This window comes from Coloeus monedula (genome assembly GCF_965178545.1).
Source record: "Coloeus monedula genome assembly, chromosome: 17".
In the NCBI taxonomy this organism is placed as follows: Eukaryota; Metazoa; Chordata; class Aves; order Passeriformes; family Corvidae; genus Coloeus; species Coloeus monedula.
Genome location: NC_138797.1, coordinates 7,828,628 through 7,845,708, shown reverse-complemented (window position 1 = coordinate 7,845,708; position 17,081 = coordinate 7,828,628). Strand labels below are relative to the sequence as shown.

General features: G+C 42.8%; 1 protein-coding gene across 6 annotated transcripts in view; it reads left to right on the top strand.

Moving 5' to 3' along the window:
- The window catches only part of ZBTB46 (zinc finger and BTB domain containing 46), a 53,384-nt gene that overhangs the window by 30,270 nt on the left and 6,033 nt on the right, over positions 1-17,081 (top strand). For 5 of the 6 annotated variants that reach the window (XM_082292925.1, XM_082292921.1, XM_082292922.1 and 2 more), the window contains 5 exons: positions 1,035-1,316; positions 7,210-7,382; positions 8,546-8,597; positions 8,689-9,000; positions 14,791-14,966. In XM_082292925.1, coding sequence (XP_082149051.1) covers positions 1,035-1,316; positions 7,210-7,382; positions 8,546-8,597; positions 8,689-9,000; positions 14,791-14,966 — 995 coding nt within the window. The remainder of the gene's footprint in view (positions 1-1,034; positions 1,317-7,209; positions 7,383-8,545; positions 8,598-8,688; positions 9,001-14,790; positions 14,967-17,081) is intronic. The other variant, XM_082292926.1, reaches the window with a different exon arrangement.

The following is a 17,081-nucleotide window of genomic DNA, read 5'->3' as shown; positions in this document are numbered from 1 at the left end:
TTGTTGGGAAGCTTCAGCTCCATTTGCCAGGTGCTCAGCTGGGCTTTGAGTGTGTCAGCTGTGTTTGCTGCTGCAGATTGTGGAGTAGGTAATTGCAATTTGTTTAATGCACTTTAAAAATGGGCTAACAGCCCTTTTTGTGTGTAATTTTTGTAGTTTCATGTGAAGAATAGAGAGGAATCTGAGAGTCATTTTCCTTTACATAAAAATACATAAATTATTTAAGCTGATAAGAGAGTCAAAGTTCAAACAAAAGAGGCTCTTCAATTAGACCTCCCCAAAAAATACAAAAATAAACTGTGTTTTCACAGGAAGGAATTTACCGTATCATAGCTTTTTTGGTTTTGTTTGGGTTCAGTAATTGATATATTTATACTAATATGTTTTATATTTATACAGTTTCTTTGTAGTTACATGTTGTAAAGTGGCTGATTGGTATCTTTTTTTTTTTTTTAACTGTATCACTTCTGTATAAAACCCACCCTGTGCTATATGCTGGGAACCACTGGTTACTGTGTATTTTTTAGAGTAGGTGACCCCAAGGGATTTATACTCAGCTTTTAGAGGCTGCTTATTACTGGATTTCTCAAAACCTGCATCATGGGGAAGAAATGAAAGAGTGAAAATTTGGACTACTGGAGTGTCAAATTAGGGAGAAAACAGAACTTTAACCTTTGAATGTCATTTCAGTACCAGCAAACCATCCTGAATTTAGTTTAAGATAAATGAATAGTTTTATCCAGGTTGTGGGTAAAATATACATCCCCTCCCTCAGCCCTGCCTTCATAGCGTGTGGTACTGAACTGAAGCCCAGTTGGTGGGGCAGGAGGGAACAGGCTGGAAAAACAGAACCCCCAGCTGTGAGGCAGGAAAAGGGGGGTGAGAAGCAGCACTGCCACGTGAAAAGCAAAGCCAAAGTAATTGTTGCTGCATTCCTGGTTCTGTTTCCCAGATGCACAGTGAGGCAGGTGCATGGTCCTGGTCCCAGTGCTGGGAGTTTTCCCGTGTCTCTGACAGCATCTTCCCTCCTGCAGGTGCTGATGTGGCCGGGACGGAGCCCAGCAGCTCTGACAGCAGGGTGGAGCGGCCGGACCCCTACGCCAACGTGGAGGAAGCGCTGCTGGGCGGGGAATCCAGCTACATCCATCAGCCCCTGACTCCGGACAAGGAGGATGCGCTCCAGGCCGCCACCGTGGCCAACCTGCGCGCGGCTCTGATGAGTAAGAACAGTTTGCTGTCGCTGAAAGCCGACATGCTGGGCGAGGACAGCTCGCTGCTCTTCGAGTACCTCCCCAAAGGCACGCACTCACTCTCCCGTAAGTTGGTGTTCTTCTCTTGGATTTTTTTTTTTTTGTTTACTGACACTTTAAGGGAAGTCTTTAGCGAGAAGAAAATACACATCACCGCCTCGTTGGTTGCTGGTGATGTGTTTATATCCAGGTTTAAATCCTGCTTAATCCCACTTTCTATAAAATTTGGAAACTTTTGTCTGATATTGACCCATCCTTAATGTTAACTGCTGAAGTCATAGAAGAAAATATTCAGCCTGTAGCGCTTGTCCTCAAATTTCTGTTTTGCTTGTTTGCACAATGGTACTTACAAACAAAATACAAACTATTTGAGTCGTTATGGGAAAGGTTTTGAATCCAAACTTGATTGATGTTGAACAGCTTGAATGTTGCTCCTGCATCTGTGGAAACAATTGGGGTGTTGTAGATCGCATGATCTTTACTTCTTGCAGTTTAATTTTAGAGCGGTAAGTAATGAGCAGCTATTGATTTTGTTATACTTGCACCTGGAAATGAATGTTTTTCTTCTGGTGGTCTGTTGGAGACAGCTGATGTGAACCATTAGGTGTGGACAGCAGATTTTTCAGCATATTTTTGTGTTTCCTTCATTGCAGCTTGATTGTCTAGTGCATAAAGAAAGAGACATGTTATTAATGCTGTGTTTTAGTAATACTCTGAGAAGATAGATCATTTGTGACCTAGACTAGAGCAAGCAGCAGCTTTCTGAGTACTACATGTTAATTTCCAGAAGAAAAGGTTTATTTTCATCTATGCTGAGGAAACTGATCAGGTAAATAGAATGAAAAGTTCACTTAGGGATATCTATTACTCTGTTTTCTTTTAGCTTCTTCAATGGCAAAAGACAGAGAACTTTAATGGTCATAGAATTAGAGAATGGATCATAGAGTCCTAGAATGGTTTGGGTTGGAAGGGACTTTGAACATCATCCTGTTCCAACCCATTTCCATGGGCAGGGACACTTACCACTAGACCAGGTTGCTCCAAGCCCCTTCCAAGTGGCCAGCTGGTCACAGGAGTTGTGTGACAAAGGGAATTAACTGCACAATGCAGTGTCAGACTTAGTGTCTCTTTTCACTTCTCATGTCTGAACAGTGGGATTGTTTTTAAAAAAACTCCAAAAACCTTCAAGTTTCTGTACCTTATTCTGTAGCTTAAACATTTGTGGGGAATGGCTGGTGCAGTGTTCTGGTTTCTTTCACAGTAACTCACTTCCCGAAGGATTTCCAGTTAAATCACATTTCAGATTGGCCTCCAGGGCTGAAAATCCCTTAGTTGCAGTGGAACAGCACAGATGTGGCTCAGTTCAGTGGCAGGGTTTGGGTGCAGGGAGCAGAGTGCCCTGAGCTGGCACCAGGATGGGTGGGAGCCTGGGTCGATGTGCCACCGCGGGTGATGGATGCACCGCGGGCTCGGATCTGTGACTCCTGACGGGTGAAATCAGCAGTTTCATCTTCTGTCTTGATAAATTGGAATAATGATGGCACTGCCCTCTATCCATCATCCTTCTCCTGGTTGGAGGATTTTAGGTTTTGCTTTAAAACTGAAGCACCACTTGATGTAAAGATAAATGTGTATGAAGCAGTCATAAATCTGGGTTAAAAATTAGAGATTGCCCAACCAGCTGAGAAGCAGAGTTTGGGAATGGGCATGGTGCAGGCAGGAGACCAGCTGGATTTAAAATAAAGCTTGATACATTTAGAAAAAGGGGTGGTTGATAGCTCACTAAGGGGGTGGCATGGCTCAGGCGGTCCTGTCCAGCCTGTATTTGAGGTCCTTATTTTCCAGTCTTCTCACTACTACTTGGATTTCATTCAGCTGAGCTTCAATTATCTCATCTTTATGGAAGCAAAGTGAAATGCCCAAGTCAAAAAGAAGACCTCCTGCTTGGTCTGTAGCTCTCATAGCAGTCGGGGATGTGGCATTGGCGTGGTAAGAGGGTTTTTATAGAAGCCAGGAGTTAAGAGACATATTTTTCTTTCATCTTATTCAGATTCACAGGTATCAGTTTATTTTAATAACTTGAAAAAGATCTTGTGATACATGATTCCCTTTTAAGTGGTCATTACTGAATACAACAGGACATCAAGCTTGATGAGAATTTTCGGTGTTTAAAATGACAGTGGTAGGCAGATAGTGGAGATGTAAAAGCACAGTCTAGGTTGGTGCTGGCTTTGTAGGTGTTTTTGACATTTTTCTTCAAAAACAATTTGAGGATGTTGAGTCATTTTAAGTCCTGGGTTATATTACAAAAAAAAAAAAAAAAAAAAGAGGAGGGGTTAGGCAGGAGCACAATGAAAAAGATTGAATTTAACCAGACACCCAAACCCAGCGGTTTTCATCTGTCTTGATTTGAAAAGAAATGCGCTAATTTCAGGGGTTATAAGTGATCAGTCTCTCTTGACCTTAAAGAAGTGAAGTGTTTTTTAATCTTGGCTGCTATCACTGGATTGTCTTCTCTTACAAAGCACTGCAGTAACGTAACTGCCTCAAGGAGCAGTATTCAGGTTTTGTTTTGGTTTTTTTTTTCTGGAGGAAAAAAGACTTATTGGAGGTGGACAGATGCAAAGAGGATGTTAAACATGTTTAAAATTTGGATGAGCCATTTCTAAAGGGGATATTACTCTCCAAGTTACTGCACACATTAAAAGTTTTCACTTGCTGTTCCACATAATTCATCCTGTTTTAGAAGTTAGGGGCTACCTCAAGGTTTTCCTTTTACCTAGTGTTCTTTTTAACTAATTCATTATATGATCATATGAGGTATGAACTCGACATTCTGCTGGTGGAAAATGAAGCCCAGAATGTGTGTGGGGGGGTGTTGTATCACTATGGTGAATTTCTGAAGTTAATCAGTTCAAACTCATTTAAAATCAGAAGGAAAAACTTAAATATCTTGCCATTTGGTTAGCACAGTTGCCAGATAACCTGCAGCTGAAGGGCTCTGAGAGTTTGATGTTCATGATGTGTGATCAAGATTGACGTTGTTCATATGCTTGTCAGAAACCTGGAACACACAGGTTTTACAGAAAAAAAATGTGTGAGTTACTCATGGGTAACACCGAGGTTCTCTGGGGAACTGTTGGTTACTGAACCTGCCTGGGTTGTTGCTGGGGGTGCCTTTCAGATAAGACATCCTGAGAGTTTTCCTGGTCTTGCCATGTTTTCCTGGTTTGTCTCTAAAAGCAGGTGGTGCTTGTGTGATTTCCACTCCAGCAGAGCTGCTCTGCAGAGCTCCTTGGTTTAATAACGTGTCTTATTTCATTTATGAGCCTGAACTTTGGTAGCATTGTTCTGCACGGTTACATCACACATCCAGAAGTCTCAAAGGCTTCAGTCGAGTGTTTTGAGCTGGTTTTGCCAAGTATAATGAAGAGAACAAGGATTTTAATATTCATTAGAAAATGAGGTTGTTAGTTTACATCCTTGTTTTCTCATTAAAAAAGAAAAGTTTCAGGTTGTGGGGGGGACCAACTCCCTTAAAGGGTGACTTCCACATTTCAGAATAGCACATTTGAAGGCTTTTTTATATGGCTAAGTTTGGCTTTTCCTGTTTACCCTGTTGCAACTGAAACTGTTTATAGAAGCAATTCCTATGAAGCTTCCAGTCCAAGTGATTACATGGTACACAGAGCCCTTTTCTTTTGGGCAAACCAGCTAATAGATTATTTTTAGTTAGTGGTTCATTGGAGCCAATCATTTATCCTTACACTGGATGTTAAGGAATACATTCTACACAGTGGTCAACTTTCCCAGGAAGAAGTTAAAGGTATTCAGTTTGGTGGAATTTTTGTACATGGTAAAAGAAGATTTAGAGGAGAATGGATGCAATTTTAAATTAGATGTAATAACTTTGCCTTTCTCTTTTCCACAACAGTTTACTGTCTAGCTGTCATGAGAATTCTGTATTCACAAAAATACTGCTAAACCCCTGCTTCATTTTCTGTGTGCAGAGCTGACTGAAAGAAAGTGGTTTTGATTCCTGATTTAGAATTTAAAATACTTTTGATTAAAATTCATTTTAGCACAAGTTTAGGAGGGAAAAAGGTTTCTCACAGTACGAGTCAGAATGGATGTAAATCTGCGTTCTTATGTACAAAGTGTGGGCCACTGATGTGGGTTTCTCTCTTCTTGTGTTACTTGCAGTTGTTGAAACCAAATAAATACTGATTATTGTTTGAAAACTCATCTTTGTTGTGTTGTACATCTTTGTGTGTTTGTACACCTTGGATAATAGTTTATTGCTTCCCTGTGCTCTATTTCATTGCTCATTCATTAGCCTTATTTTTGCTTTAAGAAGTGCAGAGGTTTTTAGGAACCTGTGGAACACTGGGAAGGTGCTAATAAAGAATTCATCAAGCCAGGCCCCACTGGTTTATCTTTACTGTGTGCTAAAATACCATTAGTTCAAAGAAGTGTAACCCAGAGATGCCTTTGGGGCAATTTGAATCAGTTTGGGATGTTCAGGGGTGGAAAAAAAGGAACGTGTGGCTGTCTAGGCAGGAATTCTGCTTGGACCTGTAGAGCTGGATTACTGGTAACAGTTTGTAACAGGAAATACTGATAGATTCCTTTTTTTCCTGAGTTTTTGCTATCTTGAATTTCTGGCATTTTGTTGTCCTACTTTTAAATGACAACAGCAACAGATGAGCAGCACCTGAAGGAAACCTTGGAGCAGCATTGTTATCCCAGCTGAATAGAGTTAACTAAGTTGGGAAAGATATCGATCTGCGATCAAAGCAGAGGAAAGTAAATCAAACATCCAGCTCCTGGTACAAGAGCAGATTTTCCTTTGATAGCTGATAAAAAAGTAAGGTTTGGGATTGTTCACATTGCGAAACCTTGGTGTGGTTTCACTCAGAGTGCTTTGTTGTCAGCAGATCACAGCGCATTGTATTTGGACACAGTGTAAACTGTGACTTGTTATTTGTAGCTGCATTAAAGAGTGTTTTTTATATCCCTGAAGGTTGCCATCAGACTCTTTTGTGCTGGAAATGAAAAAGCCTTTAGAGCATAGAGTGCTTTAAATACGAATTTGTTTATTTAATGCCATATTTGCTTCTGGTTTTGCCTCCCTGCATTTCAAAAAGAACAACCTGCTCACTATGTCATTCCAATATTCTGTCAAGGCATGTGCTAAAGTTTGTATAATAATTTATAATGTACACTGATATTGATGGCACAGTTTTTATTTGTATTTAGCTTTGTCTTTGATCCTCAGGGCAGTTTCTGGAATATTGTTTTCCATTTGGGTGTTGTTAGAGTGTAGGCGAGGGCCAGACACAGCATGTTTTCCTCTTGAGTTATGGGAGATTTTTAGACTGTAATGACTGTCAGGTATAATTGAACAGTTTTGTACAAATATTTGAACTTCCGTCCTTGCTAAATATAGAGTGACAGGAATCCTTTTTCCCATCTTTTGTAAAGCACTTTGAGATCACGGACTGACAGTCCCATATTAAATAAACCACCACGGACAGATCTTGAGATCTGAACCTGTGACATAAACTTTCAAGAAAGTTAGTGGAATGAAGTTTGCATGTACACTTCTTAAAGATGCAAATGTCTGTGTTCAGAATGGTGCTTCTCCAAGAGAAATGTGATTGCTCTGGATATTTGTGCTGCACTGTGTTTCTTTCTCCCGACGGACTCTGTAGTGACCGAGCCCTGCGATGTCACTCCAGTACACACAGACATTTGGGTGGGGAGGCTGGTTTTTAAAAAAAAAAAACAACCCATCAACCAGAAAGACCAAAAGCCTGGCATCCCTGTCCTGCTGCATTCCCTCCCACTGACAGAAGATGAGCTGCGAGTGCTGGGGCGCTGCCTTTGCGAGGCCGTTTTTAAAGCCACCAGCTGGTGCTCATTCACGTGGGTGAGATTCGTTTCCTGTGTTCCCCAGGGCCTGGCACCAACTCGAATCGTTCAAGGGGTGAAAGTGATGGCAAAGTGGAAGCACCATCTCCCCTGCTGCCTTCAGCACACCTTGCCACTCAGAGCCCCCCCGGGATCTGCTCTTCTGGTGAAATGTCACCAGAAACCGGGATAAAAGGAGAGGTGCCTTCCTCAACCCAGGTAAGAAAGGGGGCAGAAATGCAAAGAATTTGAAGTACAAAGGTGTCTGTTTGATCAAATCCTCCCCAGTTAGGAGTATTTTGAAAGATCTAACACCTTATACTTTAATCTGTGAGCTTTTTTTAAAAAAATACAGGTTATTTTAAAACTAGAAGTTGCTTGAGGGTCAGGACTGGTGCTGTCCCAGTTTTAGTCTTTCTGCCTTACCTCAACAGAACTTCTGTTCAAAAACCTCTGGGTTTTTTTAAATAAAAATGCCCTTTTAATTGTCAATCCCTTCATTTGCATAACACTGCACACTAGCATATAATAATGGCATGAGGCCTCGGCTACCCGTTGCTCACTTCTGGTGTTCTTCATTTGGGTTTCTTGTAACCATCTGAATTTGGACAGAAGTGGGCTGGCTCTCTCTATTACAGAAGCCAGAAGTTTGACCTAAAATCCATAGCTTTCTGCAGCATTTCTTATTATTAATATTTTTGAATGATACTTCAATTCTACAAAACGAATGGGTGGAAGCACAGATTTTCCTTTGCAGTCCCCGTAGAGCGAAGTGAGCTGGTCTGCACAGACCTGCTGAGGCTGCAGCACGCCTCTGCCTCATACAGGGCTGCCATCTGCCACACGCTGGCATATCGCAAAGGATTTATTAAAAAAAAAAAAGATAAAGTCAGCTTTTATTTAGAATTTGGATCAGCAGTGCCAGAGGGCATTGCAGAAGGGGAGCTACGCAGAAGGTGTTTGTGTTCTACAGGCTCTTCTGTGTGGAAAGGAAAAGTACCTGTGGAGGGCTAAGGGAGAATTGTTCTGTTGTATCAACTAAATTGTTCTATTGTATCAACTAAAAATTTTCTGTCCAGTGTTTCCCACTGGCCTGAGTGGGACCTACAAATGCTCAGTGAGAATGGAAACTGAGTAGTTATCCAAGACTTAAACAGGGATGTTGATTACTGTCTTCAAAACACCAGATCCTGCAAGATAAAGGCCCAGTTCCCTGCTCTGGCAGTGAAAGTTTGCAAAGGCACTTTGGGTTGCCAGGTCAAATGACTGAGCCTCCCTTAGAGAAGGGGTGAAGGCAGTGACAGCAATGGGAGTCAGAGCTCTGCTACAGGACAGGCTCCTGTAAATGCCTGCCTTAACTTCCCTGTGCTTTTCCTTTGCAGGCTGCCTACGATGGATTGCTGGCCCTTTGGCAGTTTGATAACTCTGACTCAGGTAAGCAGAGAGAAAAATACACTTCTAAGCTGTTGCTGTTTTATACGAGAAGAGGCTGATCCGTGCGTGCGTATCCATGGGTCTGTTTCAGATACGAGCTTCCCAAGGTCAGAAGACATGGACATCACTGCTGATGGGACCTTCCTGGATTCAGCCCTGGCGAAGAGGCTGACCTGTGGCTTCTGCAGGAGGGTGTTCCAGTGTGCTGAGGAGCTGAAGGAGCACATCTACGAGCACGCCTTCTCCATGCTCTTCCCGTTCGACGCACTTGACTGCTCCCGGCCCGGCCTCGCCGACAGCGTTCCTGCCGGCCAGCTCGCTCGCTTCCAGTGCTCCAAGTGCCCCGCCAGCTTCACCCTGAAATCCAACATGGACCGGCACGAGAAGACCATCCACTTCCACTGTAAGAAGATGCAGTGTCCTAACTGTGCCAAGCTGTTTCGTGACAAGACAGACTTAAACCGGCACCTTCTGTCCGTGCACTCAAGCGAGCGCACCTTTGTCTGTCTCTGCTGTGGGAAGGGCTTTGGCACCCAGAAGAACCTCAGTAGCCACGTGAAAATGTGTTACCTGGGCTCTGCCCACGTGGCTGGGCTGGAGCTTTTGGACAGTGTAGGACCGAGCGAGGATCCTGAGGATGTGTAGCTGCTGTTGTTGTATATGAGACACTTCCTTGAACTAGGAAAAGCAAATTGTGCCGTGGTTCTCGTGCTGCAAATAAATGTTCCACAGGTGTAATTTCATAGAGTAACTCCCCAGAGCTGATAAGTTGATGCTGTGCTGGTTCCAGATGCTGTGTCACTGCAGCCTTGGTGCAATTTTTGTGCAAAGATAATTTTTTTGGGTCCATAAAACAGGCCCTTTGGCTGTTTTATTGGTGTGCTCAATCTGTGTTCTGACACTACCTTCAACTGCTTTATCAGTAGATCTCAAAGTGCTTTATAAAAGAAATGGTGATGTTTTCCTCCAGTTCCTCAGGAAAATAACATCCCTCAGGTTGTTGAAAGTGCTGGCAATAGAATTAATAAGAGAATTCAATTCTGAGTTCTGCTCTAGTGCTCTGTCCATTAGACCATTTGGGCATTCCAGGGATTTTCACTGTGAACTTAGGAGCTACAGAAGCACTGGGTTGCTGTTTGTAAAGTCTGGTTTTTCATGTCTTTCAAAGGAGAAAAACATGCTGCTTCTTGATATGTGCAATAGGGTATGTTATTTGGGCTTGAAAGTTGTTGCAAGGCTTGCATATTTTACTGATATTATATTTCAGTACTTTCAGGGCTTTTTTTAAAAATCATCCTGGACTATGGCTGTGGTTTTCAGGGATTCTGTACATTTTTGTGACTCGTTTGGTTTACATACTGTAATTAAGTTAGGCAGGCTGAGTGTGGTGGTGTTAAAGCAGAGGAAGGAGGCTTCACATAGATTTAATTGTAACTTGGGGTGTGCATGCAGAATCAGTAATGGCTGTTCCCGGTGGGTAGAAATCTGTAATTCCTATTTCATTCTGTGAAATTCACTTACTTTTTAAAAAGATTAAATATTTCTGTGTCTCTTGCTATATATTTACATACAAAACTAGATTATGGTAACTGTGAAATGAAAGTAGCATAATTAAGAGCAGTGCTTCCCAGCTGCTCCGTGTGCAGTACAGCTTGTCAGCATGTGGGGTAGCTTTCCTCAGTGTGAGAGACAGCTGAGGAGAAAAAAAAAACCAACTTCTACAAATGTTCTCTGGAGTTCCTCAGGGAAGTTCTTTCTCATGATACTGTTGCATGTCAGGGAGACAGAAAATGAGAATACTTAGTTGTGCACAATGTGGACTTAGTGGGGAGCTTCTTCCCCAGCCCTTTCCTGTGGAAAGGTGAATGGGAGAGCCCATCAGTTCCTGCTGCCCTTGGGCTTGTAGGGAAGGAACAGGTGTGTTCTGGTGCAGCTCTGCTCCCCCTGTTCCTGCTGGGACTTGGAGCTTCTGGGAGACAGCTCCATGCCATGCCAGGGCTGGGAAGCTGGAGTTTCCCTGCTTGGCTTAGCTCTTACTCTTCATTTGACCAGGCTGCAGTCAGAATTGAGAATTAAGTTCCTGTGTAATCACCGTAGTACACTTTAATCATTTGGGTTTAAGTTTTATGGTTTCTGCAAAGTCAGGTTCATTTTTTCCACTCTTGTTCCTGTTGACATCTTTGGCATCAGAGATCTCGGCTGTCTGTGAATGTGTGTAGTTTTTAATGTCAGCTTCCCTTGTGACAGATGTCAGAGTAATTGCCTCATGATTTATTTTGCTCTTAAATAATCAGCAAGTGAGAAAGGAGAAAGCTGAGCTAGAAAACAAAGTTGTAACCCAGTGAATCTTATCTGGAAATTCAGGAGCAGCAGGGAAGGATTTGTCTGAGTTGGGAAAGTAAGATGCCAGCAAAAGCAATTTCAGCAAACTTTAAAAGGTTTCATTATGCGATAATAGTTAATGAGGTTTCATGTTTGTTCATTTTTCTTGTATTTTAGAATTTAATTCAACATGGAATTCTTTTTCTCTAGTCAGATCAACGCTGTCTCTAATAGAGGTTTCAGTAGTATTTTCCTTGGCCTGTACATCAGAGTGCTTCCTGACTTCAGCACTGGGAATTTCCAGTGCTTCCCTTCAGGATCAGGACTAGGTTTTTTTAATTATTAGAACTGAAGGGTATAACAGGGCAGAGCTTTATTGGGTTTGTGTATAACAGGTGTTAGAAGTAGGATTCTACTGTTAGGAAATGGCAGGGGAAGCTGATGGGAGGTGTGAGTCTGACAGTTAAATTGCACCTTGCTATTTATAACCTTAAGTGTAACGAGGATTTAGCGGACAAGAATTCTCCTGAAGTTTGTGAATTCTTTCTAATAACCCAAAGAATATAGTATTTCAGTGATTATTAACTAGCTGCCAGTTTACAGAGTTAATCCAGAGCAGCTCTATCAGGCATCACTAGTGCTTTTCCTTCACTCTCAGGGATGCAGGAGACTGTTTCCTTTAACAGCCTCAGTGAAATAAGTTACTTGAGCTGACAATACCAAAGATTTTTTTCCCAAGCATTATTGTGTTGGTTTTAAAAACACACATTTCCATAAATATTTTAGTGGCATTAAGTACACAGATTTTTACTGTGGCACTGTTTCTATTTCCTTCTCCATTTCTTGGTGCTGTGTCCAGTAGCTCTTTACCCGTGGTGCTGCTGTTTATCACCTTGATGATCATGTTAAAGATGATTTCTTAGGGCCTTAATGCTGCTCCATTTAATGCTGCTCCATAAAATATTGTCATTTAGACAAAGGATGGTGCTCATACCAAAGCTGGTATTTGTGCATTAAATAGATGTACTGTGGGTGCATATATTTAACAGGACTGTGAAAATGTTAACTCTGCAATACAGTTATTTTTCTGACAATGCTGCTGGTTTTCAGGTGTTTCCTTTTGTAGATACCAGAACTAAATATGTGGCTATTTGGTGCAAAAATAGTTTTCAATAAAGCTATAGCTGCAAACAGTGTTCTGTGAGTATTTTTAAATACAGAAGCTGAAAATGTTGGGTTTGAGTGATTTAAGCTGAATGCAGGCATGAGGGATCTTGGAATCGGACAGAGTCAGGAATAGGCTATTGGAAATCCATGGATGTGTTGGAAGCAGGTGGCTGGGGAGGAGCCTGCTGGGGGTACAGGTCATGCACCCAAGGCTGGGTGTTGCCTTTTCAGCTTTGCAGCAGCTCAGCCCTGAAAGGAAGAGATGTGGGCAGGAAACAAGAGCAAGCACCAGGTCACTGAGGGAACAGCAGGATCAGGTACAACCCAGCGATGGTAAATCCCAGGAATAAGGGATTTAGTGGTTTTCTGTCCTTAAAGCACTTTTGCTTCATTATCCCAGGATCTGGTTGCTGTCAGGATCTCCAGTCAGTGTTTTCCAGTGGCTCTGTGTCCTGGCAGCTGGGCTCTGCAGTGTGTGTGGTGTGGAGCAGGGCTGGAGGAAGGAGGGTTCATGTCCCCTCTTGACTCCCTGTGCTCAGTTTACAGCTTGCTCACCTTGTCTACACTCCATAGTGACGGGGTTGTTAGAAGTGTCTGTGTGGCCTGTCACCAAAATCGAGTGATTACAAAATCAACTGAAATGTATTTATAATAAATAGCTTTGTATCATGAAATTTCTACCTGCTGTAGAAAAATGTGGGCTCCTTGCCTCTGAGTGTATAGATGAGGGAGTGACAAACCCTAGGAGAAAATAAAGGAAAAAAAATTTCCTGTAATATAAAAGACAAAGAATTTTCATATTCTAATTGTTAAAAAAAAGAGAAAGATGTTACAAGTAGAGCTTGCACAAAGCTCTGGGCATCAGGCTGTGCTCAGGCATCTCCTCCAGGAGGTTCCCAAAGCAGTGCAGAGTCATTTCTCACTGCCCCATTGCAGTGGGTGAGCTTTGCTCAGGTGAATAAAATGTTCCTTACCATTGGCTTTCCCTGGTGTCCTTGTGGCAGCCATGGCCCAAGGGAGTAGGTGTTTGGGGTTTTTTTTTTTTCCCTGTAGGCTAGAAAATTCTCTTGACAGCTTTACAAATGGGCTGAAAAAACACCAAGCTACCCAAAAAAAAAGCAGTTGTGGGCTGGACCACCACAGGTCCAGTCTAACAGAATATTAGATGCAAAGCAAACTGATAATCAAAGGAAGTTTTTCTTCCACAAAGTTATCTGTGTGGAGGATGTGTTTTAATTCTGAGTAGTCAAAACAAATGCTGAGATAAACTTTGTATCACAGCAGCTTTTAAGATCTTGAATCATGCTTTTAGTGTGTATCAGAACAATAGAAAACTACTTAAAATACGTTTTCTCTGAGATGACCTGGTGTTGAAATGTTTGTTCTGATTAGCCGGGAGGGTGTTCCCTTATTTAAAGGTGTCTCTTAGTAGTGTCAGCTGTTTTGCACTTCTATGTGAGTGACAAAAGTAGTTACTTTTCATGTTGTTTCACCTGTATTGATATACAAGACAAAGTAAATTTTAAAAGCAGAAGAGGGAAAAAAAAAAAAACCAGCCCACAAACTGGGCATGAAATGGCACTGAGTATGCGGGCTTACCAATTTTCTTTAAAAAGGCCATTTTTCAGTGTACAGTGTTAATTCCAGGGCATTACCTGTGACATACTGAGGGCATGGACTGTGCACACACCTAGTAGGGCATTTATATTATATATTGCATTTATTGTATGTGTTCTATTTGTAATATTTCATTAAGCATCTAAAAATATTGCCGAGTTCTGGGTCTGTTAGGAGCTAGGGAATAGGTCTGGCATTCCCCTGTTCCCCCAGCTCTCCTCCATAGATTGTCTCCTTTACCAGGAGCCATTTACATACACATAAGTTACAGTGATTAACCAGAACTTGCTTTCTTTTTTCCCCCTCCTTTTTATGTAAGTATATTGCTTTAAGAAATAACAATAATTAGGAGAAAAGTGGCTGAAAATGAAAACACTAAAGGGAAGCAATAGAATGAAGGAGGAACAAGAGGTTTAAAGTCATCTCCACAGTGGACAGTCACTTCCAAACTTGTAGTGGGTGGGTGGGTGGGTGGTACCCTCAGGGAGCAGCACATACTCTGTTTTCAACAGCTGTGTTTTGTGTGTGGCACTGTCCCTGTGTCACTGGATAATGTAGAGAGTGGTGGTTGTAACTGTGCTGTTTCCTCTGGGTCATCCTCGGTCTCTGCTGCTTCACCAAAACACTCCTGGGGCGTGTGATGACGTTCTTGCACCACCCCATAAAGAACACTGGCACTGTTGGGGTGCCACCTTCATGGACTTCTGTTCTGGCTCCCTGCTTCTTCCACAAGTAGTATTGTTAGCATTTTAGATCTTGATATTTCAAATAATCCTTTAAAATAAATCAGACCTCTGGCAGGTTGACAGCCCTCTTCACGATCCCTTTAGCAAGCAATGTCTGTAACAGGCTGTTGCTAAATGTTTGTGTGTCAGCTTGTTCAAAAGTTGCTCTGATGGAGGTACTCAACCTCTTAGCTTTAATAATATAGGGGCAGTAGCACAGTACAAGGATTAAAAATGTGTAGCTGGTTAAGGGGTGAGGGTGTGATTTCACAGTGAACTAATTTAATAGTGCAATAGTCAACGAGAAGTCTGTTTTGAGACGTTCTGAGATTGATCTGTATGTTCTGCTTTCTCTCTTGCAGTCAACGAGTTCACAGTCATCAGGAAGAAGTTCAAGTGCCCATACTGCAGCTTTTCAGCCATGCACCAGTGCATCCTGAAGAGACACATGCGATCCCACACGGGAGAGAGGCCCTATCCCTGCGAGATCTGTGGGAAGAAGTTCACCCGCCGGGAGCACATGAAGCGCCACACCTTGGTAAGGGCAGTGCTGGGGACTCAGCCCTTTGGTTCTGGGTAAAGAGAGCAGGAGCTTCACCTCATTTAAGTCTGCAATTTGTTTGCCACACAGGGCTCATCTGAAGGCTTCTCCTGTATCTTTTTTCCCTGCTTTTCCAAGGCCTTGTGGCTAGCTGCCTGTTCATCCTCCTGCTGTTCTCCAAGCTCAGCTAGAGGCTTTCCAGGGCTTAGGCTGGATTTTTTTAGCAAAAAATTCTTCCCTGAAAGGGTTGTTCAGCCTTGTCACAGGCTGCCATGGGCAATAGTGGCGTCACCATCCCTGGAGGGGTTTAACAAACGTGTAAATGTGGCTTTTGGGGACATGATTTAGTGGTGGGCTTGGCAGTGCTGGGGTGACAATTGGACTTGATCTTGGAGGCCTTTCCCAATCTTAACAATTCTGTATTTCTATGACTTGGTGCAGAAAGTTTTAAAATACATGGCTCAGCAAGAACTCGAGGCAAAGCTACTCTGATCTGGCCATGCTTAGTTATCAAAAATACTGTTACACCTTATTAAAGAGGCTGCTCAGCTCTGACTGCAAGGCTGGTGCTGGTATCTGGCTCTTCACAGCTTCTCCAGAAACAAAATATTAAGATGAACTTTGATTATTTTTCTTTTCAGGGTGGAAGTCACTTGCCATCCTAAAGAGGTTCTCAAAGCTTGGTGTAGAGGTGGTACTGTGGCAGAGCAGGTAGTTTCTAGGCAATGATTCCAGCAGCAGTGCCAGCAGAGGGTCTGGCTCACCATCGACGATGCCCCAGATTCCACACCGGGATCCTGGAGCCCTGTGTGACAATTTCCACAGTGCCCAAACCCCCACCATCTCCTTCCCTTGCTTCCCTGCTCCCATCTCCATTCAGATGAGTCCCCAGCCATCTGCTTGGGCACTGCCTGCTCCCTGAGATGTCCCTTCCTTATTTCCTTGGGGCACTGGAGCTGAGGAGGCAGATCTCAGTGTGAGCTCAGTCCTGCTGCTAGCACACAGGTGTCAAGATCTGTTACTGGTTTTGCAGCAGGGAGCACCCAGTCATGCCAGCTTGTTACTTCCAGCCTTTTATTTCTGAGAACTTTCTCTTTTTAAAGTATTTTTTTCATAAATTTAGGATGTTGTCAGCATATTTCCCCTTCTCTTCCTTGGGATATTGTCATTTAATCAGTTAGACTGTCATCTTTCTAATAGCACTCTCCAATACTGAGGGCCAAATGCTGTTTCTGTGTTTAGTACTAATTTGGCAGTAAAGGGAATAAGAATAATTTCTGTTCAGTTGCAGCCAGGAATATGGCTCACTTTGAACCTGCTCACTGAACTGTCAGCACTGGAAAAGAGGGAGAGAGGGGATCAGTTTTTTAACAGATACACAGCCTGCTCTAGTGGAAGGTGTTCCTGCCCTTGGCAGGGGGTCAGAACTAGATCAGCTTTAAGGTCCCTTCCAACCCAAACCATTCTATGGTAATTACAAATTGGTTTAGTACCTGTTTTATAGTTTCTTTTTTATATGGCTCTTTTAGCCCTTATTCTGCACCCCTGACCACCTTCTGTTCTCCTATTCAGCTTTTGATGCCTGAGAATCATTCTTGTATGAGTTGAAAGTGAGTGATACCTATAGATCCTGCTGGATGACTCTGAGCAGCCCTGTCCAACTGCTTTAAAAAAAGTAATAAAATTTAATGCCTTTGCTTGATGCAGTAGAAGAATGTCATGGGGACTGGCTTGGAGCAGAAGAACCTGCAACCAGAGCACATCAGAGGCACTCACAGGCTTTGAACACGGCTGGGACTGGTGCAACACAGAACCCGAGGCAGTGTCCTGCAGTAGGGAGGGCTGAGGGGCTACAATGGGTCAATTTGTCCTCTTCCCAAAGAGCTTTAGCTCAGCTGAATATTCTGGAGTGCAGGGTTGTGGAGAATCAGGTGGTGAGAGCTGGTGATCCCATGCTGAGGCAGGAGCGGGCATTCAGGCAGCTGCTTTAAAGTGAAAAGAAGGACTTTAATCAGCAGAACCTTTCCCACAGGCTGTTGTGAGCATGAAAAGAAGAAACCAGTTAAAAAGGATTAGGGACTGGTGATATGTACCCAAGGCTCTGGTGACTGC